Below are 26,397 nucleotides of genomic sequence, written 5' to 3'. Positions count from 1 at the left end.
GGGGTGTCGGTCACAGACAGCGACCTTTTCTTTTATAATGGGGGTTCCACTTGCCTTGATCTAGGCCTTGGGACTAGATATACATTTCGATCATCCGGAGGACTCTGGGTTAGTTGGTGATCAACGACAAGTTAACCTCATGAAGGCGTTCGTCTGAGATGACCAACTACCTGGTGGACTCGTTTGAGTCCGGGAGGTCCTATAGCTCCCCTGCGCCTTCCGCGCTGCGAACTCGGACTACCGCTCCCTTGTAGACTTACTACCGGTGGGATAACACCCATGGTGTACCGACTTAGTAAGCGTTAAGTTTTAACGCCCATCACACCCAGGGTATCAACGCTCTTGGGAGGTGATCAGTGGTCCTGACCACGCGCCAGGACTGGGGGGACAATCTCACTCTGTCGGAGGTTATTGTCGTTTGAGCTACTGCCCCCTCGTGTCTGATTCCGTCAGACGCATATCGGGTGTCACGACGTTGGCCATTCCAGGCGTCGGATCCCGCCTCGGAGAGTCAGGGTTTTTCCATCGTGCGTAGGACAGCGGCGGGACTTCATCGGTTTTTTCTACCCGTTCTTCCCCGCACATCGTACCCCGTTGTCTACGGATTTCTTAGTCCTTCACGGTCCCACTGCGATCTTCGCATCTCTTCCTACTCCTCATTCCTACGCTAAACCTCAGTTTCCGGTTTCCTCAGCTACGCTAGCCAGAGGGGTACGATCAATCATGGAAATGGCAGGGTCTTACGTAACCCCGTTGGGCGCCCACCCCTCCAGTGGAGCGGTGGCTCCTAGGTCATCACCCCGGGCGGCTCCCTATAGGATTTACGGCTAGCGGCGGACTGGTAACCACGATTGCTTTCCGCCAATTCTGCTTGGATCGGAGGAACACATATCTATATCAATTTTGTAGTTGTTTCATTTGTTGTCATCTATATATGCATTGTTATAGCTTTGAACTTGCATAAGATATGAGCCTCCTGTCTGAGGTATAATTCGAGATTTTCCTAGCTTGTGACGGAAAATATTGATTATATGAAGACAGGAGGCGAGTATCTTCCCTCCCGACCCAACCCTGTCACGAGGTTGTCTCTCTCTCGTTCTAGACTGTTGAACCACACACCCTGCAAGTCGGAGGCTGGTACGCCCCGGGAGTTCGTTTTCACTAACCCCGTCGGGATTGCTGTTCCGTTTCGATCCATGGGTTTAGTTCACCGCAGAAGGAGGCTCCTACTACGTTCCAGATCCGGAGTCGGGATGCCGTTGACTGAATCCGTTGGTCCATGTTCCTGAAGACGACTGACCGGTCGGCTCCGAATGGTTTTGGTTTTCCTATAGTCCCCGTTGGGATGAAGTTGGTCCGGATGAAGTTGGTCCGTGTTGGCCTTGTCCTTTCGTTTCCTCCAGATTCAGATGTTGTGTTCCGGTCGGAAGGTTCCCGGCAGCCGCGGAGATGTCTAATTGGACTGTCGGTTCCTGTTTACACTAATTCGCATGAAGAAAGAGGAATAGGTTACCTCAGACAGTCCCTTATATAGATTACGGTCTGGGAGGGGCTACGCTGGCCCAGGGACTGCTGGGAAGGGTAGTTCTTTGAATTTTTTCTTTTAGGTTACAATAAATGTTTACTGTATTTCTGCTATGGGCATTATTAAAGAAAGATAATGCATAAGATACTCGCCTCCTGTCTTCATATAATCAATATTTTCCGTCACAAGCTAGGAAAATCTCGAATTGTTGAGCCAAAAATAAGCCCAAATACAACAATGCTAATTAGTATGGCTTGTGAAGTGGGAAATCGAGGTGCTAGAATTTCAAATTTGAATAAAGGGATTTAAAAAAAACTGACATAACCTGTCAGTGCCCTGTGTGTCATAGAAGAAAGCCTTAACATATGAAGTACACCAGCGCACATTTGCTTAGTTGACCAACTGGGTCTTTTGTGGAAATGTTTTATTTTTTTTGTTTTTAAAGAGCAAAGGACAACTTTCTAAAAAGGGAATTCCCCTCATGCTGAGAGATTTTCTTTAACTTCCTGCTCTGTCTCTGGGGCAGCAAGTGAAGGTAAATTTCCTCAAATATACACAGTCAGAAAAAATAAACTTACATTTAACCCTTCTCTTTTATATCCCCCAAAAAATATATTGACTCTACATACATTTTAAATTCATTAAAAAACAGTTTTTGAGGATCCCTGCAGCCCTATCACCTACACTGTTATAATAATACTTTACTCACGGGAGTTGTTGAAGATGCAAAGAACAAATTTTCTGAGAAAAGAGCTTTCAGCTTTGTGTTATATGCATTTTCCTGATTTCTTTTGTTTGTCAGAGTTACTTGGAAAAGCAGCCGTCTGTTCTTGTCGCTGACCACATACGGTAATATTCTTTAAAAAAAAAAGGACATATAATACACTTTTATCTAACCCTAATGCCGCGAACACACGATCATTTTTCAGCATGAAAGAAAACTTAGTTTTTCAGCATGTCTAAAAAAACGCAGTTTTCCCAACTTCATCATTAAAACGATGTTGCCTACACACCATCGTTTTAAAAAAATGATCTAGCAAAGCGACAAACAACACGTACAACGGCACTTTAAAGGGGAAGTTCCTTTCGCCTTTGGGCTGCTTTAACTGATTCCGTGTTAGTAAAAGACGATTTGCGCTTTTCTGTCTGTTACAGCGTGATGAATGTGCTTACTCCATTCAGAACGGTAGTTTTACCAGAACGAACGCTCCCGTCTCATAACTTGTTTGAGCATGCGTTGGTTTTTTACGTTGTTTGAGCCCACACATGATCATTTTTTACAACCCGAAAAACAACATTTTTTAAAACGATGTTAAAAAATGCAGCATGTTTGAAAAAAAAAATATCGTCGTTTTTCAGAACCTGAAAAACAATGTGCAGCCCACACACGATCATTTTAAATTACATTTTTTAATAACAAAGTTTTTTTCATGCTGAAAAATGATCGTGTGTACGCGGCATAAGGGCTTGTTTAATAAAAAACAAAACAATGCCATGCAGTAATCATCAGCAAGCAACCAGGGTTTATCCTATGTTACAACAGAATTTCAGGCACAGACTTATTTATAAATTCTTAAAGGAAAAAAGTTACCTGGTCAGGTGTGTTTCTGTTTACTGTACAATTATTCATTTGTACTGTATATGTAGATACTACAGACAGCTCTCTAGTATTGGCCACTGCCACAATAAAAGCATCGGCTCTTATGCATGTGTAGCCCCCTACTCCTGTTGAACAGGCGCTGCTTTAAATTTAGTGGGGGTCTGAGCTGTTATTTGGCTCAGGCTAGTGTGATTAAGGGCAATTTAGCTTCTGTTCTGGCTGTGCTGGGAGTGTCCACCATTGTTTGCCTGGGGGTCATTAGCACTCCAGGCCAAGGGTGGCAGCAGCAAGGTCAGGGTGTATTGGGTGTCCCCCTCAGCAGCGAATCAGTGGGAGTGGTTTCCCCACCCTGATGAGAGCCCCCTTATAACCTAGGCCCCATAACAGCCTCATGGGCTGCTATGGCTATTGTTACCTCTGGTAAATGTATCTAAAATATATGTAACAAAATGGACCTTCCACAATGTTCTTAAGGCCCTTTCACACCAGCGGACGAACGGTCCGCTTTTCATAAGTCCGTTTACGGACTTACAATGGTTCCCTATGGGATCACGGGCGTTAGCGGATGGAGCATCCGCTAACGTCCGTAATCACCCGCCTCCGTCAGGATCCGGTTTTTCAGACGGAAGAAAACCCTTATTTTCTTCCGTCTGCTGGATCGGATCGGATGAATACGGACAGACGGTCCGTATTCATCCGATTCCCCATAGGGGAGAGCGGAGGAAAGACAGGGCGGTCTCTGCACTGTGTGCGGGGACCGCCCTGTCCGCCGACAGCTCAGCGGGGATTTACGGAGGAATCCCCGTTGAGCCAAACGGGCTAACGGAGCGGATCAATACGGATCCGCTCCGTGTGAAAGAGCCCTTAGAAGGATGAGCCATAATTAACTGGAAACAGTTGTTATCACACTCTTTTTATTCTGCTCAACAATCTATCTTCTTTTCTTGTTTTAGTTTTTAGGATCATTGTAAGCTTATATAATAGCACTATGTAGAAATGTCTTGTACAAATAAAATGTGTAGAATTTGAAAGCTGGACTCACACATCCTTTGGTTTCCTCTCCACTTGTAGTAAAAGATCTGAAGTGCAAATGTCATCATCACCGCAGTCTTTTAGAAAGGGAATCTAATGCAAAACACAAATAACAGAAGGAGAGATGAATTCTTCACATATACAAATTCAAGCACATTAAAATGTTGGTACACAAACTACTAATATGGTTCCAGGAGTTTAAAAAGGGTTAACATAGACAGAGATGTGTGTTATACTCAGTAGTGTCTACTTTAACCTCCCTGGCGGTATGATTCTGTCTGGAATTACGTACCAAAAGTGGTACAATTATTTTGCATGGAAATTTGGCGTTTTATACTGTAGGCCTGTAATTCTTAGGAATAACTCACTTAAATCTGACCAAACAAGAGTCTAAGGCCCCATACACACGAGAGGATTGTTTCAGCGGATAAATCCTCTCGAGGATTTCAGCGGATTTCTCTGCGATGGAGTGTACTCACCATCGCATTGAAATCCGCGCCGAAATCCTCTGGCGATGACGTGTCGCCACGATTATGACGCGGCGACGTGCGCGACGCTGTCATATAAGGAATTCCACGCATGCGTCGAATTACGACGCATGCGGGGGATCCCTTCGGACGGATGGATCCGGTGAGTCTATACAGACCAGCGGATCCATCCGTTGGGATGGATTCCAGCAGATAGATTTGTTTAGCATGTCAGCAAATATCTGATCTGCTGGAATCCATCCCAGGGGATAAATATCCGCGGAAACAGATCCGCTGGAGTGTACACACCATAGGATCTATCCGCTGAAACCCATTCGCTGGGATTTTTCAGCGGATGGATTCTATCGTGTGTATGGGGCCTAATAGGCATCCCGGGTATGATAAAGTTTTAAACAAAATCATAAAATTATAATATAATAAATAACTATAAATAATTGTAGCGCTCACCCCCGAAGGAGCCGCTGAATTATCGGGTCTTCTGTCTCACCTCTGTGACACACCACAAACAATGAATCCACAGCACACCAGCACACCTTGTGAAGTTTTATAACAGATTTAATGACTGTGGGATAGAGCAAAAGCCCTTAATGTCTCCCCACTCTAATATAATACAACTAATAACAGAATGAGATAATACGTTTAGATTGAATGCGATGAACAGTAATATATCTATATACTTAGCAGTATCAACCCCACCCTAAACTACTGGCCAGTAGTACTGTCCTAGGCTAGCCAACGTTGGGGCCCTGGATGTATGACAGTTGTAGGAAATACAGTTGTTGCAATGGCCAAAGGCCGCTCACCACTTTCAGTGTCTCTTAGGAAAGGAGGATGGCTGTCTGCGGAAGCGAGTGTCCCTCTCAACTCAGACCGACGTCTGTGAAATGGATGCAGTCTTTTAAAGCCTCTGGCAGGACATCTCAGATCGTCTAGGGGCCGTCTGGGGAATCTGGCAATAACCTCCGTCAGCTGTACTCACTCAGTTGGGCAGGCTGGATTACTCCGGTGGCTGGATCGGCCCTGCGACCAGGCCTCAGTTCGATCGCTCAAAACACAGTCTCTCTCTGTTTCAGTAGACGAACATCAGTCTCTCCAAGAACTATTGCATAGAGCCTGTGTCTCAGTGGCAAACACACAGCTCTGACACAAGCTGTATTAAATCACTCTGTGATGCAGATCTGTGTTCCCTGGTCACTGTTCCAGACTCCCTCTTCTCCTGCTTCCTCCTGACTCCCCTCTCTCCTGGAACTTCCTGTCTCACAGCCTCCTGGGAAATGCAGTTTTCCAAATCTGTGCTCTCTGGCTCCACCTGCTGCAATATATATATATATATATATATATATATATATATCTACATCCTCTTAAATGGCTGAAAATCACAACAGGGCTACATTCTCCCCCTACTTAAAGTCTTTGGGGTCCCCCCCAAAGGGTAAACTGTATTTGTAAGTTCTACAGACAATATATACAGTATGAAAGGCACATATAAAGTTTATACTAGACCATCTGAATACCTTTACTGCGCATAGATAGATGCAGTCTATGACAACGTCTAGCAAGTGGAGGGGGCAGAGGAACACTCCACCAAGGTGTGCTGATGGTCGGGATTGGACACAAGTCCTTTGATACCTCTGTGGTTAGGGTGGACACTTTGGGTGATCTGCATACAGTTGTGATAGCTTCCTCTGTGCTGTTCCCTGGTGAGTCATAAGTGAGTCTCTGAGGAGGTCGCACCAGTCGTTTGGACCTTGATTCTAAAAACCCGGATGGGCCTTCATCTGCTGAGTCCTCTTCTACTTGCTGTGTTAACTGAGGGAATTCAGTTTCCTTTTCAACTGGCTGAACAGGGGCATCTTCTAGCACTGAGGTTTCCGGCAAGAGACTTTCCACTTGAGAGGGTACAGAATTATCCTCGTTTGCTTGAGGCACAAATTCAGGGGCATCTGGTCTCAAATTGCTCAAATCCGGCTCAGGAGTCATAATAGTTGGATGAACATCCATAGGTTCAGATGGCCACATCCAACTCGGACACACATCTTCCTCATCGCTGTCGTCCTCACTTTCTCTTGTAGAAGGTGGCTGTTGGGACCGAGTAACAGGTGCTTGACGGGAAGTGGATGGAATGGGTGAAGGAGACTCATCTCTATCTGGTACCCGCACAGCTTCATTCAGAGGTAGGAGATGATTCCGATGCCAATTCTTCAGTGGCCCGGTCTTTCCCTCTGGTCGAATCTGGTACACTGGCAGGCCAGGCAATTGTTTACAGACGATATAGATCTGAGAGCTCCATCTATCAGCTAGTTTGTGCCTGGCCGAAGCACCCAAATTTCTCAATAGAACTCTATCACCTGGCTGTAAATCCTGTACCCGAACCCTCAAGTCATAGTTCCGTTTGTTTCTTTGTTCTCTACTCCCGGATGTCAAACGGGCCTTCTCAAATGCAGAAGCCAGGTTTCTCCTCAGTCTATCCACATAACCCTGGTGAGAGGCAATAGACGTCTGGTCAAGGGAGAGGCCAAAAGCTAAATCTACTGGTAATCGGGCTTCTCTTCCAAACATGAGGCGGTACGGTGAGTATCCTGTAACATCACTTTCTGTGCTATTGTAAGCATGCACAATGGTAGAGATATGCCGACTCCAGTGCTGTTTCTCCCTGATCGACAGTGTTCCCAACATATTGAGTAGAGTCCGATTGAATCTCTCCGGTTGTGCATCACCCTGGGGGTGATAGGGGGAGGTTCTTGACTTCTGAATCCCCAATAGATCCAAGAGCTGCCTGATGAGTCGACTTTCAAAGTCTCTGCCTTGGTCAGAATGGATCCTCTGAGGTAGACCATAATGAACAAAGAACTTTTCTACTAGGACTTTGGCTACAGTAGGAGCACGTTGATCTTTGGTTGGAAAAGCTTGAGCATAACGGGTAAAGTGATCTGTCACCACTAGGATATTTCCCTGTCCACTAGTGTCAGGCTCTAAGCACAGGAAGTCAATACACACCAGGTCCATAGGCCCTTGACTCTGCAGATGGCTCATTGGAGCAGTCCTAGAAGGTAAAGTTTTCCTCTGGATACATCTTAGACAGGAATGGCAGTAGCTTTCAACTTCGGATCTCATGCAGGGCCAATAGAATCTGTCTCGGACCAGTTTAAAAGTTCTCTCTGCTCCTAAGTGACCATGGTCATCATGCAAAGCTTTCAGCACATTTTCTCTATGCTTCTCTGGGAGGAACAACTGCTGCTTTTCTTCTAAGTCATCCGAGGGGCCCCTTCGGTAGACCACCCCGTCTAGCAGTTTCAACCGTTCCCACTCTTTGTGGACCAGACGAGCCTCTTTTGGTGAATCGGTTAGTAGGAGCCCTCTTTGACCCGCTTTCATTGCTCTCAGAGTTAACCCGATCAAAGGATCTTCAGCCTGATCTACTCTCAGGTCCTTCTTCGTGAAAGTAGGCAGGCCCTCACTCCTCAGCTGTGTAGGGTTACAATACATTTTAGGGACACCGGCAGCCATGACTCCTATGGCCTCTGCTCCAATCATTCCTTTGGTTCGGCACTCCACCCCTTGGCATAGGGCTTGAACTCCATCTGGAGTCAAATGAGTCCACTCTGTTTCTGGGACCCCTGTGCTATAGGGTCTCCTGGATAAGGCATCCGCGTCTTGGTTATTGACCCCAGGGCGATATTTGAGGCTGAAGCGGAATCCTGACAGGGCAGCCAACCACCGGTGCCCAGTGGCATCCAGTTTGGCCGTAGTGAGAATGTAAGTGAGTGGGTTGTTGTCAGTTCTGACCACGAAATTGGCCCCATACAGGTAGTCTTTTAGTTTGTCCACCACTGTCCACTTCAAGGCCAGGAACTCCAACTTGTGAGTGGGGTAATTCTTCTCAGAAGGGGTGAGACCCCGACTCACATATGCCACCGGTCTCAGGAGGCCATCATATTCCTGGTATAGTACTCCTCCTAGCCCTTCTCTGCTAGCATCCACATGTAGTTCATAAGGCTTGGCAGGATCAGCGTAGGCAAGGACAGGAGCCTGTGTTAGACTTCCTTTCAATTGGAGGAAAGCTCTTTCACATTGGTCGGTCCATTCCTCCTGGATTGATTCACGAGGCTTCCTAGTTCCGTGGGCTGATGAACCCGGCTCAAAGGGCATTGATTCCTCTTCTGCTCCTTCCATTCTTAGAAGCGTGTTCAGAGGCTGAGCTATCTTGGCAAACCCCTCTACGAACCTCCTATAGTATGAGCAGAATCCTAGGAAGGACCGGAGTTCAGTAATATTACGAGGTCTCGGCCATGAAGCCACAGCTTCCAACTTCTTAGGGTCAGTTGATATGCCTTCTGCTGAAACAACATGTCCCAGGTACGTGACTGAAGGCAGACAGAACTGACACTTCTCTAAGGAAAGTTTCAATCCTTCTTCATGCAGCCGCTTCAAGACCTTTTCCAACCGCTGCTCATGTTCTTCCAGTGTTCTTCCGAAGACTATTAGGTCATCTAGATACACTAGTACCTCGATCAGGTGCATGTCTCCCACCGTCTTTTCCATTAGTTGTTGGAAAGTTGCTGGGGCTCCTGTGAGGCCTTGGGGCATTCTATTAAACTCAAAGAATCCCAGTGGACAGATGAAAGCAGTCTTCTCTTTATCTTCAGGATGCATGGGTATCTGGTGATATCCACTTCGCAGGTCAAGTACACTAAACCACTTTGCTCCTGACAGACACTGTAAGGCATCTTCTATTCGAGGAGTAGTGTATTGGTCGGGAATGGTTCTTTGGTTGAGTGTGCGGTAGTCTATGCACAAACGGATGGAACCGTTTTTCTTGCGAACTACCACGATGGGTGAGGCATAAGGACTCCTGGATTCTTGGATTATCCTGGTCCTTTTCAATTCAGCCAGCTGTTCCCTTAGGTCATCTAGATCTCCCAATGGGACTCGCCGTGACCTTTCTCGAAAGGGCTTGTCATCTTGGAGGCGAACGCGGTGCTGAGTGCTCCTAGCACACCCCACATCAAACTCATCCTTGGAGAATAAATCTTGCCACTTGAGGAGCTGAGACTGAATTCGCTTCTTCCACTCAGGCGAGACAGGGGCATCTTTAGGATAGAATCGTTCAGCTGGGATCTCTCTGTCTACTCCATCTATCAATTCAGTGGGTGAGAGGGGTGTGGCAGTGGCCACTTGTCCAATCGGCATCCGTGCCTTCAAGGTCACTGGGGAGTCTGACACATTGCATACACTTACAGAGACTCTCCCACGGGCCCGCTGTAGAGCTCTGGTGGATATTATCTCAGGCACCAATTCCACTCCAGATCTCTTCATATTTCTGGGATCAGTTTCCAGGACCACATAGGGGCCTGGTTGTGACCAATTCAACTTGACTGAGGCCCGGAAACTAGTCATTTCTCCTGGCTGTAAGACCTTCTCTGCTCTTTCTAATCTCCAAAGCCGTCCCACTTCTGCAGGGGCCCTCTGTTCTTGAATAATCCGCTGGTAGATTGGCCGCAACATCGGGTGCATCTCCTCTGAAGTAGAACTCTCTTCCGTCACTAATGGAGTTATAAGGCGTCTCACCAAGTCAGTATTTGTTCCCACAATCATAGAACTTCGATTAGCTCCGGGTGGGCGGGGACATACAATGGCTAAGGCGTCACAGACCCCTGGTTGTCCAACAGTTGCCGAACTGAACTCCAGCTTCACTTGTAGACACCCATCATATGGAAGCTTCTGAGTCCCAATACCCCAGATTTCGAGATCCTCTAACTCCATCAGGGGTAGATGCTTCAAATGCTTCTGGTAGAAGTCCCGGTAAATCAGTGTTACTTGAGCACCTGAATCGAGGAGAGCCTTTGTGTAAACCCCTTCTACTTGAACTGGGATAATGGGTGAAGGGCCTATCAACTGGTCAGGGAACTTCTTCGGAGTAGTAGAAGGCATAGACCCAGTCGGCTGCACTCTAGCCCTCTTCCTCGCTTGTGGTGGTTGTTTTCTTCCCCCTTTCGGGTGTTTAGGTTGTGGGTGTGCCTTGCCTCCCTCTGACACAGGACCAGACGCCAGGGGAGGGGATCTTTTTGTCGTAGCAGGTGAGGCTCTGGGTAAAGACTTGGGCCTCTTATTGGTATCCTGGGAATCAGAGCAGTCTTCAGTAGTTGGGCACCCAGTTTGCTCCCTCACTGGGGCCCTCTGTAGTTTCCCGCCGGTCGATAACTTCCTCTTGAATTCGATGGGCTCGGACAGGTATTTCGGTAATGACCCACTCCTCCGCAATTATAGCAGATGTTTGACGGTTTCTTGATAGGCACCACCTGAGTAGTAGATTCAGGAACTGGTTCTGAAGTGACTTTTTCAAGGGGCGACTTGACACCTGCAGACAATAGGGTTAGCATTTGCATCAGCTGGGAAACTTGAGCCTTTAATTGCTCCACTTCTGAATTCCCATTCGACACATTGAGCGTTCGAACCTCAGCAGGAAATGAAAATCCTGAGCCCTTCTTTTTCTCCTCTAGGATAGCCTCTTCCTCCCTTACCATCTTAATGAGATCAGAGTATCGCAAAGAGGTACCCCCTTGTAAGGTCTTCAACTGGATCCAGATAGGATCGGAACTCAGAGCGCCTCTCAGGATCTGTTTCATTCTAACTTGATCCATATCCCTGGCTTCTATTCCTTTCTTTAGTACAATCTGGTATAGCATTTTGTTTAGTCGTCGAATATACTCGGAAAGCTGCTCATTTTCCCGTTGAAACATGTGTTCAAATAGGAAGATTAGATCTGTAGCTTTCTCTGTGCGCCCAAACTCATCTTGTAGCATGCGAAGATAGTCATATGCTGTACAAGACTCCTGACTGAATTTCAAATTTCGGATGGCTTCTGCTGCAACGCCTTTCAGACTTTCAGTAATGCGTTGTTTCTTTTGAGCCTCTGGAACATCCCATTCTTCCAGTGCTTGCATAGCCTGTTCCATCCAGGTTTCATACTCTTCTTCTCCAGGAGGTACAGGCTGCACTCCAGAAAAAATTCTCAACTTCCTGTAGCCATAGTTCACAGATGGCGAGGACATTTTTCTAACGCTCTCTACCAGTTTTCCTATGTCCATGAAGAAGGAAGCTGGGGGGTATTTAGTGGTTGGTACAGAAGTGGTAGTTACTTCCACTGTGTCTGACATGGTCTGGCTTGGTCCCTCCAGACAACTTGCTGAGGTGAGTAGAGGGAATAACCGTGCTTTAACTTCTCCGGCTAGCTGGATGCTATCACCCTGGAAGCAGGTTGGGACTCCTTTCTTCCATTCTAGTAGGGCATAGGTATGGGAGACTTTTTGATCTATTTTCGTGTCTATTACAAACACTTTCTGGTCAGGTGCTAGTGTAGTTACTGCTTGACGGATCTGTTCCTCTGTCCATTTGTCAGCAGGAATGTCCATTACTATACTCAGCCCTAATTGGCCATTTTGTTCTTTGCACCACTCTGCTGCGGTGTTTGGATCCATTGCTGGCTCGTTTGTGCGGTTATCACTTTACGAGAGGTATCAGAAGAAATCCCGGACGAGCCCCCACGTGTAGCGCTCACCCCCGAAGGAGCCGCTGAATTATCGGGTCTTCTGTCTCACCTCTGTGACACACCACAAACAATGAATCCACAGCACACCAGCACACCTTGTGAAGTTTTATAACAGATTTAATGACTGTGGGATAGAGCAAAAGCCCTTAATGTCTCCCCACTCTAATATAATACAACTAATAACAGAATGAGATAATACGTTTAGATTGAATGCGATGAACAGTAATATATCTATATACTTAGCAGTATCAACCCCACCCTAAACTACTGGCCAGTAGTACTGTCCTAGGCTAGCCAACGTTGGGGCCCTGGATGTATGACAGTTGTAGGAAATACAGTTGTTGCAATGGCCAAAGGCCGCTCACCACTTTCAGTGTCTCTTAGGAAAGGAGGATGGCTGTCTGCGGAAGCGAGTGTCCCTCTCAACTCAGACCGACGTCTGTGAAATGGATGCAGTCTTTTAAAGCCTCTGGCAGGACATCTCAGATCGTCTAGGGGCCGTCTGGGGAATCTGGCAATAACCTCCGTCAGCTGTACTCACTCAGTTGGGCAGGCTGGATTACTCCGGTGGCTGGATCGGCCCTGCGACCAGGCCTCAGTTCGATCGCTCAAAACACAGTCTCTCTCTGTTTCAGTAGACGAACATCAGTCTCTCCAAGAACTATTGCATAGAGCCTGTGTCTCAGTGGCAAACACACAGCTCTGACACAAGCTGTATTAAATCACTCTGTGATGCAGATCTGTGTTCCCTGGTCACTGTTCCAGACTCCCTCTTCTCCTGCTTCCTCCTGACTCCCCTCTCTCCTGGAACTTCCTGTCTCACAGCCTCCTGGGAAATGCAGTTTTCCAAATCTGTGCTCTCTGGCTCCACCTGCTGCAATATATATATATATATATATATCTACATCCTCTTAAATGGCTGAAAATCACAACAGGGCTACATAATTATAACAAATGATAATGTAATTATAATAACAATTATTCAATAATGTAATCAAATCAAAATCACTGAAATTTGCTCAGTTGCAGAATTGTCGCTGTCATTACTTTTATTTTTTTATGACGGATTTCCCCACAAATTGCTATCGCACAATTCTGCAAGTGATTATAATTTATTATCGCTGTTTTCTAGCTGCTCTAAAATCACTTTTGACATAAAGGGACACTTTTGGTTGCTATGAACAATATACAGTTTGCAGGCACAAAAAAAATGTTTTTTATTATATAAAAGTACATGCAGGACACAGGGCAGACCACTAGGGACAAGGGGGGTGTGTAATTTTTTACATACAGTACTGTAATCTATAAGATTACAGTATACTGTATGTAATGTGTTTATTTACTTTTTTGAATTTGCCGCCGGCCTCCGCCCCCGTGCGTCGTAACGTCGCAGGGAACGAAGATCGGCGGCACGCGGGCACTGTGTGAATCGAATGGAGGACGCCGCTCGCTCACACAGCGGGGATGCATCGCTGGATCCAGGGACAAGGTAAATACAGTAACCCTGCCTGAAAAAGGTAAGCCAGCGCGCGCTGCAGGCTCTGCACATCTACCCCGAGCGTGACTCGGGGTTACTGATAATTGCATTGAAAATCCACCCCGAGTCACGCTTGGGAATACCGCTAAGGGGGTTAACATACTTTACAGCTATCCACAGTGGATTCAAATTCTGCTAGCCTAGCCATTGGGCTACATGTAGAAAGGGGTTACTTCCCCCTTAACTGTACAACTCGCCCTGTAGGCAGACAATGAGGGTTATGATCCTGGAATGTGATATAGAAATCAAGCAGAGGAAATTACACAAAAATCATGGGTTCCCACCTTCTTCTTTGCTGAACACAGTCAAGAATTGCCCTTGCATGGACTGTTATGTTGTCCTTTGCCATACTTATGGAACAGTAATGATCCCACTGTTGTAGACTGTTACAAATGTAGCAGTGGGACCCCATGCTACTCAGAGGATGGGTGGTTTACATCCAATTCTTGAAGAAACAGGCACGTTGATTGTCCAGGTGTGGGCTGGTTTCCTAATAGCCCAGAGCTAGAGCTCAGGGCTCCACCCAACAAACAGGAGGTCTGTCCATGGGAGTCAGGAGGACTCCAATCCCCTCCAGGAGTCAGGGAGGCTGCATGTCTTCAGGAGGCAGATTTAGTTTGTGACAGAGCAAGGAGCTGATTGTGAGTAAGCTATGAGAGAGCTTTACTTTGAGGAACTCTTTGTATCGGTCTGAGGAGCAGACCTAATGCCGCGTACACACGGTCGTTTTTCAGCATGTCCAAAAAACGAAGTTTTTCCAACTTCATCATTAAAAACGATGTTGCCCACACACCATCGTTTTTGAAAAATTATGAACAAAGCGCAGTGACGTACAACACGTACGACGGCGCTCTGAAGGGGAAGTTCTATTCGCCTTTGGCCTGCTTTTAGCTGATTCCTTGTTAGTAAAAGACGATTCACGCTTTTTTGTCTGTTACAGCGTGATGAATGTGCTTACTCCATTATGAATGGTAGTTTTACCAGAACGAGCGCTCCTGTCTCATAACTCGCTTCTGGGCATGCGCGGGTTTAAAACGTCGTTTTAGCCCACACACGATCATTTTTTACAACCCGTAAAACAACATTTTCAGAAGCCGAAAAACGATGTGAAGCCCACACACAATGATTTTAAATGACGTTTTTAAAAACGTTGTTTTTTTTCATGCCGAAAAACGACCATGTGTACGCGGCATAAGGCCTAGGCTTGAAACCTGAAGCAGTCGTGTGTCAAAAGTGTAAGCCAGGAGGCTGAAGTTTTCTAATTGTGCTAGTTACAGTAATAGTGGAACCCTCTGTGTGGGCAACTGATGTGTTTTGTAAACTTTTCCATTCTTTTAAATAAAAGCGGGCAACCATGCCCTTAAAAAATACAGTTTGGACTGGCGTACTCATTGAAAACACACCTACTGCTTGAGTGTAGTCACCCCAATCTTACACAATACATAAAGCTGAGGAGGGTTGGCAAATTAATGCCACATCCCAATTTATACCATTTCAAAATAATTCCCCAACCAGTAAACTAAAAGGACTTTAACGGTAACACATCATTAGTATAAAAGTGCATGTTTTACAACATGTTAAAATACATACTTTAAAGCAACAATGCACAGCATATCTGGAGGATATACATATTTGCTATATACCGTATACAAATTCCTTCAAACTTTGAATATAGAGCACGGGGTCTTCATATTCAACGTGTTTCACAGGTCAAAGCCTGCTTCTTCAAGTCCCATAAACATAGTTACATGTACACGATTGGAAACAGACCTCAGGAGGCACACATCCACACAAATGAGGGACCTTGGTTTGAAGCCTTATGTTATGAGGAGAAGAGACCCCAAATCATCATATATGTCCAGCAGGACATCTAGTTGATAACTCTTTTACCCTCCAATAATGTTTCTCGTCATTCTCTAGAATATGTACAAAATATACAGATTTTGTGCAAATATTTTGGAGGATGAAGTTACCATTATATCACATTAGCCGCATAAAAATTAGGACTAGGAAAACTATAGGTGCAAAGCCCAAATATACCAGAAAACTACTTCGCCTGCATGCCAAAATCACAAAATGCCAGATTCACAAAGGAGATATGACGGAGTATCTCAGATACTTCGTCGTATCTCTCAGAGTATCTATGCGACTGATTCATAGAATCAGTTACGCATAGATAGCCCTAAGATCCGACAGGTGTAATTGTTTTACACTGTCGGATCTTAGGATGCAGTACCGCGGCCGCCGCTGGGGGGAGTTTGTGTCGTAAACCAGCGTCGGGTATGCAAATTAGGAGTTACGGTGATCCACAACGTTTTTTTGCGTTCGCTACGTCGCTGCTAGTCTAGTTTCCCGTCGCAAAGTTAGTCGTCGTTTTTGGTGCCCTAACTTTACACAGCACACGTATGTGCTGTATAAAGTATGGCCGTCGTTCCTGCATCGAAATTTGAAAATTTTTCCTTCTTGCGTAAGACGTCCGGGAATACGGAAGTACGCTACGCACGTCGCCGTTCGGAAAAATGACGTCACTTCGCGCAAAGCATGGCGGGAATTTTGAAACGGAGCATGCGCAGTAGGTCCGGCGCGGGAGCGCGCCTAATTTAAATGGCACACGCCCCTTTGAATTACGCAGGCTTACGTCGGAGGCCGCCGGCGTAGGTTTTCATTGTAAGTGCTTTGTGAATCAGGCACTTGCGATGAAAACTTGAGGCGGTGTAATGTATCTACGATACGTTACGCCGCCGCACTTCTACGTGAATCTGGCCCACAGTTCCTATATTTACAATTCATGGAGAATCATGCTTCAAATGAAAGTATTGTGGTGGCTTATTCCCAGGATGTACAATGGACAAGAGAAATATTACTCCAATGAAAACATACTTACAAACCATTCACTCGAACCAGATGAATAAGGGTTTAAAACTGGGCTGGTGTTTGGTTTTTGAGCTGCAATATTGATGCGAACCGCCAGCGCATTTTCTGAGTCCGATGTCTCCTGGCAACATAAATATACATGGTAATTTCATCAAAGGAAACTTGTCATGCATATATAATTATGTTACTTTTAATACTTATACAGTATATGTATATTAAAATGAACAACTTTGATTTAATGGGCTTTATTATAATACTTTACATAGCATTCAGCAACTCTACAGTGCTTTACAGAAAACAAAGAGGATTCCCATCAACCTCTGCCCCCTGTTACATTCTCAAAGTAATGTCTTTACTGCAATCTTAGCAACAGTGCTACATACACACAGAAAGATATCTAGAAAACCTACAAATATATTTTATGGGAGTTCTGAGAAGAGGAAAAACAGCTGCCAGCAAATATTATCCTTTACAGCCCTGGTGCCCAACCTGCAGCCTTTTGGTATATGATGTGTAGCCCTCAAACCTCAGCAGTGGGAACATTGATTAGGGCAGGGGTGCCCAACCAGTGGCCCTCGGAGCCCTCTGATGTGGCCCGTGATCTCCTGCTCTGGAATGGATGGTTTGCAAGCCCAGATTGTAGGCTGCCGATCTGCCATCCCAGAGCATCAGTGATTGAAGCCGGCAGTAGAGGAAGCAAGTGGCTTTTCAGAAAGTGCACCACTCCTGTAAGATATACCGTATTTATCGGCGTATACCGCATACTTTTTTTTTTAAAATAAGGGGAAAATCGTGGGTGCGCCATATACGCCGATACCCGCTTCCCGCGCTCAGTTTGAATGCCTGCGCTGACATATACCGAGTGCAGTACACTCGTCTACATTCGGCCAGGCTCAGCTTCGCTCGTGCTCACGCATAAACGCCACAGAGCGTGAGCACGAGCGAAGCCAAGCCTGGCCGAATGTAGACGAGTGTACTGCACTCGGTATATGTCGGCGCAGGCATTCAAACTGAGCGCGGGAAGCGGCGATTCGACGGGGAGACAGCGCGGGAGAAGCCGGGAGGACACCATCGGAGACGGACCCGACGAGGCCGCCGATGGACGCCGGACCCGACGAGGCCGCCGATGGACGCCACGCAAGACACCAAAACTGTTAGTACTAAAATGGGTTTTTTTTACAGGAATTGCGGGTCCACATTAGGGGTGCGCGCTATACGCCGGAGCGCGCAATACCCCGATAAATACGGTAATAGACGTCTAAAGCAAAGTGCAGCTAACTGGCAGGAAAACCACAGGTACACTGTGCCGCACCCATGGTGTGGGTAGACTGCAGACCTTTTGTTTAAAAGCAGCCTTAGTCCCCTTTCACACGAACGGTCTGACCCAATTGGACCCTCCATTCACCTCTATGGAGCGGCAGATGTAAACAGACTTTTGTCCGTTTACACCCACCTACCTCCAATCCGATCTGCTAAAAAAAAAAAAACAGAAGTGGATCTGTCCCCTTCCATCTGATTGGATCAGAGGGCCCATAGAGTAGATTTAGCTGTGTCTGTGTCTGCTTTGCATATGCAGACTGGACACAGACCTGTCATCTGCCCACTCCGCTCATTGTGGCCCACAACTGGTTACCTATTCGCTTAAGTGGTCTCCGGCCTTCAAAAGGTTGGGCACCCCTGGATTAGGGTAATAGCATTGATTGCTACAAGTTTCATATAACATTCCAAGTTTCGTATTGTCTTCTTCAGCAAATCCTCAGCCAAAAATATAGCATGACCACACTCTCTGACCTCCATTTTCTCAATTGGGTCTGCAGTCTCTGACAGTTCGACAGTCATTACATACAGTATACTGATTATATGCACCCTTTGGTAATGTCATTTGAGGCCCCCTATAAGTTGACAACCACCACAGAAATTGAACAAAGCACCTCAATGATGCAAATGGAATGGGGGAACTTTTTATTTTTTTCACTTTTTTTTATACACTGGTTTATTTCCTGATAGTTTGGGTCAGTTCAGCTTTAAAGCCTCCTTATTCAACCAAAAGCATATTTTTGTATAGAGTAGAGAAGCGTTATACATTTTGTCAGGTTTTTATCTGTGTGATTCCGCTAGGGACATTTTTCATTACTTCCTGTCCCACTAACAACAAGGCAAGTAATGGAGGGTACAGTTGTCATTGGAACACATACATGGGACCAGGGTTGCTAACCGCCAGTAAATTTACTGACAGTTTGTAAAAATCGGTGTTTTTTTTACAACTGGCAGTAAATATCAGGGGCTGATAATTTCATGCTGTGTTGACTTTTTCCGTGTAAATCAAGCAAATTAATTTGTTATAGGTATTGTCAGTGTTTCCATATCATGTTTAAATACAGTATTCACCATGCTAGTTTTCTCAGGTTGCCAGTAAAAAATGTGCCCCGCCAGTAAATTTTCCATGTTTTGTCAGTAAAAAATGCTGCGGGAGGTTGGCAACCCTGCATGGGACATACCATTGAGTTACACATTTGTGAATTTTGTGGGGAGTCTCACTTAAATACAACTTACCAGGTGCTCAACATCCAATACATTTATCAGCAGCTGGGATTTGATATTTATGGATTCATCTCCAAAACATGCAAAGCCTGTTTTATACATGTGTTAGATACAGCTGCATACTTTAGATCCATGATCATCAAGGGCCAGATTCAGGTACCTTTGGCGTATCTCTGCGGCGGCGTAACGTATCCGATTTACGTTACGCCGCCGCAAGTTTTTCAGGCAAGTGCTTTATTCACAAAGCACTTGCCTGTAAAGTTGCGGCGGCGTAGCGTAAATCACCCGGCGGAATTCAAATTCGGCGGGTAGGGGGCATGTATCATTTAAATGAAGCGTGTCCCCGCGCCGAACGAACGGCACAAATGCGCCTTCCGTAAAATATCCCAGTGTGCATCACAAGGACGTCATTGGTTTCGACGTGAACGTAAATGACGTCCAGCCCCATTCACGGACGACTTACGCAAACGACGTAACTTTTTAAAATTTCGACGCGGGAACGACGGCCATACTTAACATTGGCTGCGCCTCATAGCAGGGGCAACTTTACGCTGGGAAAAGCCTAACGTAAACGTCGTAACTTTACTGCGTCGGCCGCGCGTACGTTCGGGAATTTGCGTATCTAGCTAATTTGCATACTCGACATGGAAATCTACGGAAGCGCCACCTAGCGGGCAAAAAATAAATCATCTTCCCTCTGCATAGGAACGCCCATTCCCTGCGGGGAGTCTGAAACTTCACTACGGGATTAAACTGTGAGTACGGCACCAAAAAATAAAATAAAGGCATACTGTAGCTCGCGCTAGTATGCTTGATGGCATGCTAGAATTTTTTTTTTTTAGGGTGAACCCCCGCTTTAAGTATGGCAGTCGTTCCCGCGTCGAAATTTCTATTTTTTTTTTTTTTGTGTAAGTCGTCCGTGAATAGGAAAGGACGTAACTCACGTCTAAGTTCAGAAAATGACTTTGTTGCGACGTCATTTCGCGCAAAGCAGGGCGGGAAATTTTGAAAATTTTGAAACGGAGCATGTGCAGTTCAATCGGCGCAGGGACGCGCTTCATTTAAATGAATCACGCCCCCTACCCGCCGATTTGAATTCCGCCGCCAGAAATACACTACGCCGACGTAACTTAAGGCGCAAATTCTTTGAGGATTCGAAGATCCGCCAGGCAAGGTACGGCGGCGTAGCGTATCTCTGATACGCTGCGCGCATCTAATTGTCTAAGAATCTAGCCCTATATATATGTGCCCTATATATCCTGTGTATCTGTGTAGATAAGGAGTAAATAATTAAATAGTGAATTAGAATAAAGTGAGAAAAGTAAAAACATGAGGCTCTATGGACCTGTTATGGTGCTGGTGAATAGAATATAACTATTCGTGTGTATTGAATGTCATCACACATAGTGGTGCAGACACAGTGTAGCGTGTATCCAGACAGATGGCGGTTAAATATTAAAGAAAAAAATCTGCTATATCAAGATTAAATTAACTTTGGATAGACCTTCGGATGGACTGATCGTGTGTACGAGGCTTTAGAGTTCCATGTCCTACAGTCTAATGCTTCATTTAGCCATAGAACACATTCTTGATTACTGACATCCTTCTTTAACTACAGCAGTAGATGCATTATCCATCATATACTGTACACAATGGTGATACTACTGTGGATGTAGGAGATGTACCACATGCCCCAGCTGTTGGGCCCATAAAGCTGATTAGCCAATCTGCAGCATGGTGGCCAAGGTGCACTGGAGGCTCTGCATGCTAGTCCTGTTCATGCAGAGACCTCTCATCACCCCCTTCAATAGAGGTATCCAGAAGTGTTTCTATACATGGTACCCAGTGGGGATGACATTTTGTAATGATTGATTATGTCATATTTTTGCATCTGCTTTGATGATTACACTCAAGGGCCGAGATTCACAGAGAGCGGGAGCACATTAAGCCGCCGTAGCGCAAACAATGCAGCGCAGAGAGGCAAGCATGGAATTCACAAAGCCAGTGCTCCCAAAATTGCGCTGGGTTTCGAAGGCGTACGCCGGCGTAGGTGGAAGTGGGCGTGAGCCATGCAAATGAGGTTTGAACCCATGCAAATGATGGGCCGAGTGGCAGATAGATACATATCACGAACTGCGCATGCGCCGTGACGTGAACGCATCCCTCTGCGCATGCTCACAACCACGTTGGAACAGCTGCCTAGACTACGCCGGATCACTGCCTACGGCGTGAACGTAACCTATGCCCAGCCAGACACACGTCTAACGTAAAATACGTAAAATTCGCCGGCTTGTATTCCCTGGTGCACACCTTTGTATGTCTGCTGCTGGGTTGCACCTCCTTTATGGGGCATAACATTACGCCAGACGTACAACTTACGCGCACATCGCGTAGCCTGCGTCGGGCGCACGTACGTTCGTATTTTCCTCATTTGCATATTTGAATGGCTTATCAATGGGAGCGCCACCATGCGTCCAGCCTAAATGTGCGCCCACCCTACGCCAGCGTAGGCAAGTTACATCGGCGGGATGAAGCCTGTTTATTAGGCGCATCTTAGTTTGTGGGTCCGGCGCACAGATACGACGGCGCACATTTGCACTTACGTCGGGGTATCTTGTTATACGTCGGCATAAGTGCTTTGTGAATCTGGGCCTTCATATTTATAGTTAGGAATAGAAGGTTGAAACACTGGGCCAGATTCATGAAAAATTGGGGCGGCGTAACGTATCCCCTTACGTTACTCCGCCGCAAGTTTTCGGTGTAAGTGCTTGATTCACAAAGCACTTATGTGTTAACTTGCGGCGGCGCAACGTAAATCTGTCTGGCGCAAGCCCGCCTAATTGAAATGGGGCGTGTGTCATTTAAATTAGGCGGGCTCCCGCGCCGAACGTTCTGCGCATGCTCCGTGTGAAAATTTCCCGCCGTGCTTTGCGCGAAATGACGTCGCCCCGATGTAATGTTTTGAACGGCGACGTGCGTTACGTCGTTTCGTATTCCCGGACGTCTTACGCAAAAAAAATAAAAATTGAAATTCGACGCGGGAACGACGGCCATACTTTAACATGGCTGGTCTAAATGTAAGCCATGAAAAAACAGGCTTATGTTTGCGACGGGAAAAAACTACTAGCGACGACGTAACGAACGCACGTACCTTCGTGGATCGCCGTAAACAGCTAATTTGCATACCCGACGCTGGAAAACGACGCAAACTCCACCCAGCGGCCGCCGGAAAATTACACCTACGATCCGAAGGCGTACGAAGCCGTACGCCTGTCGGATCTTTGCCAAAAGCCGTCGTATCCTGGTTTAAGGATTCCAAATCAAGATACGACGCGGCAAATTTGAAAAAACGCCGGCGTATCAGTAGATACGCCGGCGTATTACTGCTGTGAATCTGGCCCACTGTCTTTTGAAATTTACAGATTACCCTTACTTCTAATTTAACAGTCAGCGCTCAGTGAGGTATCTAAAGGAATTATGAGAACTTTTTCGTGATCATATATGTTTTTCAAATCCAGTGATTCTACACTATTTAATATTGATTTCTAAAGCATGGAACCTTTGTATGTACTAGGTATAACAAGGGTAGATAGTGCAAGTAAAATAGTACATGAAGTGTTCTAAAGACTCACACAAAGTAGAACTATGGGCAAAACTTTTTTTTTTCATTTTGGATAGAGTAAGGAAAAGTCATGTAAAAAAAAAAAAATGCCATCTGTGTCCCATTACAGGGATTTCCCTTCATTTCCTGTCCCATAGCCAAACAGAAAGTGAGAGGAAATCAGTGCAAATTTAGGGAATTCCTTAAGGACCCTCAGGTCACCAGAACTAATGTCCTCATTTGAAGATTTCCCCTCTATTACTTTTCTGGAGACAACCCAAAATTTGTGATTTTTTTTTTTTTACTTGCACTTTTAATGATAATGGTAAACAGGAAAAATAGAGGGCGAATTCTCTTAACGGGGGCACAGACGGCAATAAAAACTGACAGTCGTTCTAATCCCTCTCTACTCCATCCAAAACAAAACAAAAATGTTTTGCCTTTTAGTTATATTTTAAGTAGCATCATGTGGCAAGAAACCGTAGAAGTATGCCCATTGAGCAAAAAATTTATCATTTTGAACCTACCTGAACATTAAAAATGTGTTCAAAACATCTTTCTTCTGTGCTAATATCAACATTCCTCATTATAGTTCTGTCACCAGTCTCCTTAAATTGCCCTCTAGATGTCACTCGTGAAGACAAGAGGTCGGCATCTAATGTAGCATTGTAAGTGATAGCCACTGCACAAAGACAACAAACAAAACCAGGCATCAAGGTATGTTGTGGAAAAAGGGATGGATTTTTTTCAAATTTATAAACCTCTAAACAAATACAGTATTGTCTCATTTATTTTGATCTCTGAAATGTAGAGGCCAATTTATAAATCTCAGTAACTTGTTTTTTTCCCAGTTGGACATAGAAAGCTGTTGAAATCTAAAACATTACTGAAAAGTAGACAGAATGGTAAAATCTGATGTAACATGGACATAAAAAACTATTACACCACTTCTGAAAAGAGCTCATTCATATATTTCCCTCTATTAAAATTATGCCAGATGTGGAGTGGCATAAATGAATGGTGAATACGTCAAAATTAAAAAAAGGTTATTCTCTATAAGGAATTTGGCTGTTGTCCACCTCTGCTCACCGTTGCTCAAAGCCAGGTTGCCCAGCTGTAGTCAAGCCCTGAGTCCCTCCATTGAGTGGATGACTGTGGGTTCATCTTCTGACCCACCAATGTCTGTTCAGCGGGCTCTACCCAGGCTCCTGCAACCTTGTTTAACGCTGTATCTACTCCCTTGCCCTCCACCCACACTTCAACTTGTTTCTGTCCATGTGTTCACAGCTCCAGAGCCGCCATCAGGGGGGTACAGGCAGTACACCTGTATGGGGCCCGGAGGCCCCCAGGGCCCCGGATGGCAATCCCCCTTTTTTTATTTTATTTTTTATAAAAAAATATATATTTTTTTTATATATTTTTATTTAATTTTTTTATTAAAGGGCCAATTATTTTATTTTTTTAGAGGTCCGGAGGTCCCTATATATAGCTGTGTAAGGGGCCCCATAATTTCTGATGGTGGCCCTGCACAGCTCAGGTGTGCCATGCTTGAAGGCAAACATATATTATACATGCTTAGTGATTGGTTGCACTGGGCCAGATTCAGATAGATTAGCGGATCTTTAGATCCGCGTAATCTATCTGATTTACGATCCGCCGGCGCAATTTTGAGAGGCTAGTGCAGTATTCACAAAGCACTTACCTCGAAACTTGCACCGGCGGATCGTAACTCCCCCGGCGGAATTCAAATTCCGCGGCTAGGGGAGTGTAGAATTTAAATCAGGCACGTCCCCGCGCGATTTAAATGCGCATGCGCCGCCGGCTAAATTTCCCGGCGTGCATTGCTCACACTGACGTCGCTAGGACGTCAGTGGTTTCGGCGTGAGCGTAACCTGCGTCGGGCCAAATTCTGAATCGACGTACGCAAACGACGTTAAAATTTAAAACTCGGACAGGAAATACAGCCATACTAAACATAGGAAACGCCGCAGTTACCCCTGCTATAGCAGGGGTGCTATAGCAGGGGTAACTATCCACCGGAAAAAGCCGAACGCAAACGACGTGAAAAAAAAGCGACGGGCGGGCATTCGTTACTGAATCGGCGGTTCTCCTCATTTGCATATCCGACGCATAAAAGACCGAGGCGACACCTAGCGGCCGGCGGGAGATTGCAGCCTCAGATCCGACGGTGTAAGTCACTTACACCAGTCGGATCTAAGGGAGATCTATGCGGAACTGATTCTTATGAATCAGTCGCATAGATCCGACCGTCGGATCTCAGAGATACGACGGCGGAATTGTCGGAATTTCCAACAACAAATGTTGGCTGTGCATGCTCTCAAATTGTCCGACAACAAATGTGTTCTATCGGATTATCCAGTTGTGTGTACACAAATCCATCGGTCTAAAATCCAAAGTACAAACACGCATGCTCCAAACCAATGCTAACCATCAGACAACATTAGCAGAAGTTGCCCAAAGGGCGGCGCTAAAGAGCAGAAAAAACACGTAGTTTCGTGAATGTTGGATGAAAAAGTTCTGCAATCTGTATGCAGAACAAGTTCACGGCCAATGCCCTTCAGACTAAAATCCATTTGTCTGATGGAAGTCCGATCGTGTGTACGAGGCTTTAGTGAACTCTGCCTGCACAAACTTTGACAGGCAAGGCTTTGACACACAATTATGTCTCCTATTTTTTTACTTGGTTGTTTTTTTTTCTTTTAAAGTGTATTTTGTGCGTGTACTCGAGAGAGGAGCCGGACTGCAGGAGTTGGGAGTAGGCAGGCCTCCCCCAGAGGCAATCTGCCACCTTTCTCCATGCCCCAGGTGGCAATGGTGGGTGTGTGAGGGGGTCCTCCCACACAGCCTGCCCTACCTGCTCCGCTTTGAAGCCCAACGGGGCAGAGGGACTTCCTATAAGGGAGTGAGAGGATCTAGCCCGTTCAACCAGCCCCGTTAGTCCTTCGCCTCTCTTTTTAGAGACCGCGTGGTCAAAGTGCGTGCATGTTAACCCAATTTCGAGTGCGTGTAAGTGTGGTGTTTTTTGTAGGGGGGGGGGTGGGCGTAGTAAGCGCAGGCTTACCTCGCATAGCACACCCACCGGGAGCTGGGCTGAGACCACCAAACTCAATTCACATGTAGCCAAGACCGGGATCCAAACCCCTAGCTGCAGAGGTGAATGGCTTGTCAGCGCAGTGCCAATCGCATTGAGCCACCGCAGCTCCCTATGTCTCCTATTTTAATAGCTTTGTCCTGATACTTAGCTTGTTCATCCCCTAGTATGGATCTTTTTTCTTGCTAAACGGTCTGTTTGACCCTTTGCATCTCTCCTACATGTCTACCGTACATGCTACACACCCACTTGACCAAAGAGCAATACATTTTCTGACCTGTTTGACCCGTTGGCCTAATCTGCCTATGTCTAACCCCCTGGTCTTATTCAGGTTTGATCCTAGATCTGACAGTACCTTCTCTGTCTTTACTGGACATATTAACACTGTTCTGATTTTATGATCCACAGTATAATAACCAAATATGGTGCAAACACATAACACTTCTCAAAACAATGGCTGCTAAGGTTAAAGCGTGTTTCAGCATGGATATCCAACATTTGTTGTTGGAAATTCCGACAACAATTGTCCGATGGAGCA

General features: G+C 45.7%; 1 protein-coding gene across 1 annotated transcript in view; it reads right to left on the bottom strand.

The window, feature by feature from the left end:
* The window catches only part of ITGA2 (integrin subunit alpha 2), a 232,354-nt gene that overhangs the window by 44,679 nt on the left and 161,278 nt on the right, over positions 1-26,397 (bottom strand). The window contains exons 17-20 of the mRNA XM_040339318.1: positions 23,275-23,429; positions 16,616-16,726; positions 4,168-4,250; positions 2,235-2,382 (exon numbers count right to left, since the gene is read on the bottom strand). Coding sequence (XP_040195252.1) covers positions 2,235-2,382; positions 4,168-4,250; positions 16,616-16,726; positions 23,275-23,429 — 497 coding nt within the window. The remainder of the gene's footprint in view (positions 1-2,234; positions 2,383-4,167; positions 4,251-16,615; positions 16,727-23,274; positions 23,430-26,397) is intronic.

Source organism: Rana temporaria, chromosome 1, assembly GCF_905171775.1.
Source record: "Rana temporaria chromosome 1, aRanTem1.1, whole genome shotgun sequence".
NCBI lineage: Eukaryota > Metazoa > Chordata > Amphibia > Anura > Ranidae > Rana > Rana temporaria.
The sequence above is the reverse complement of the archived record's forward strand: the minus strand, read 5'-3'. Positions and strand labels throughout refer to the sequence as shown.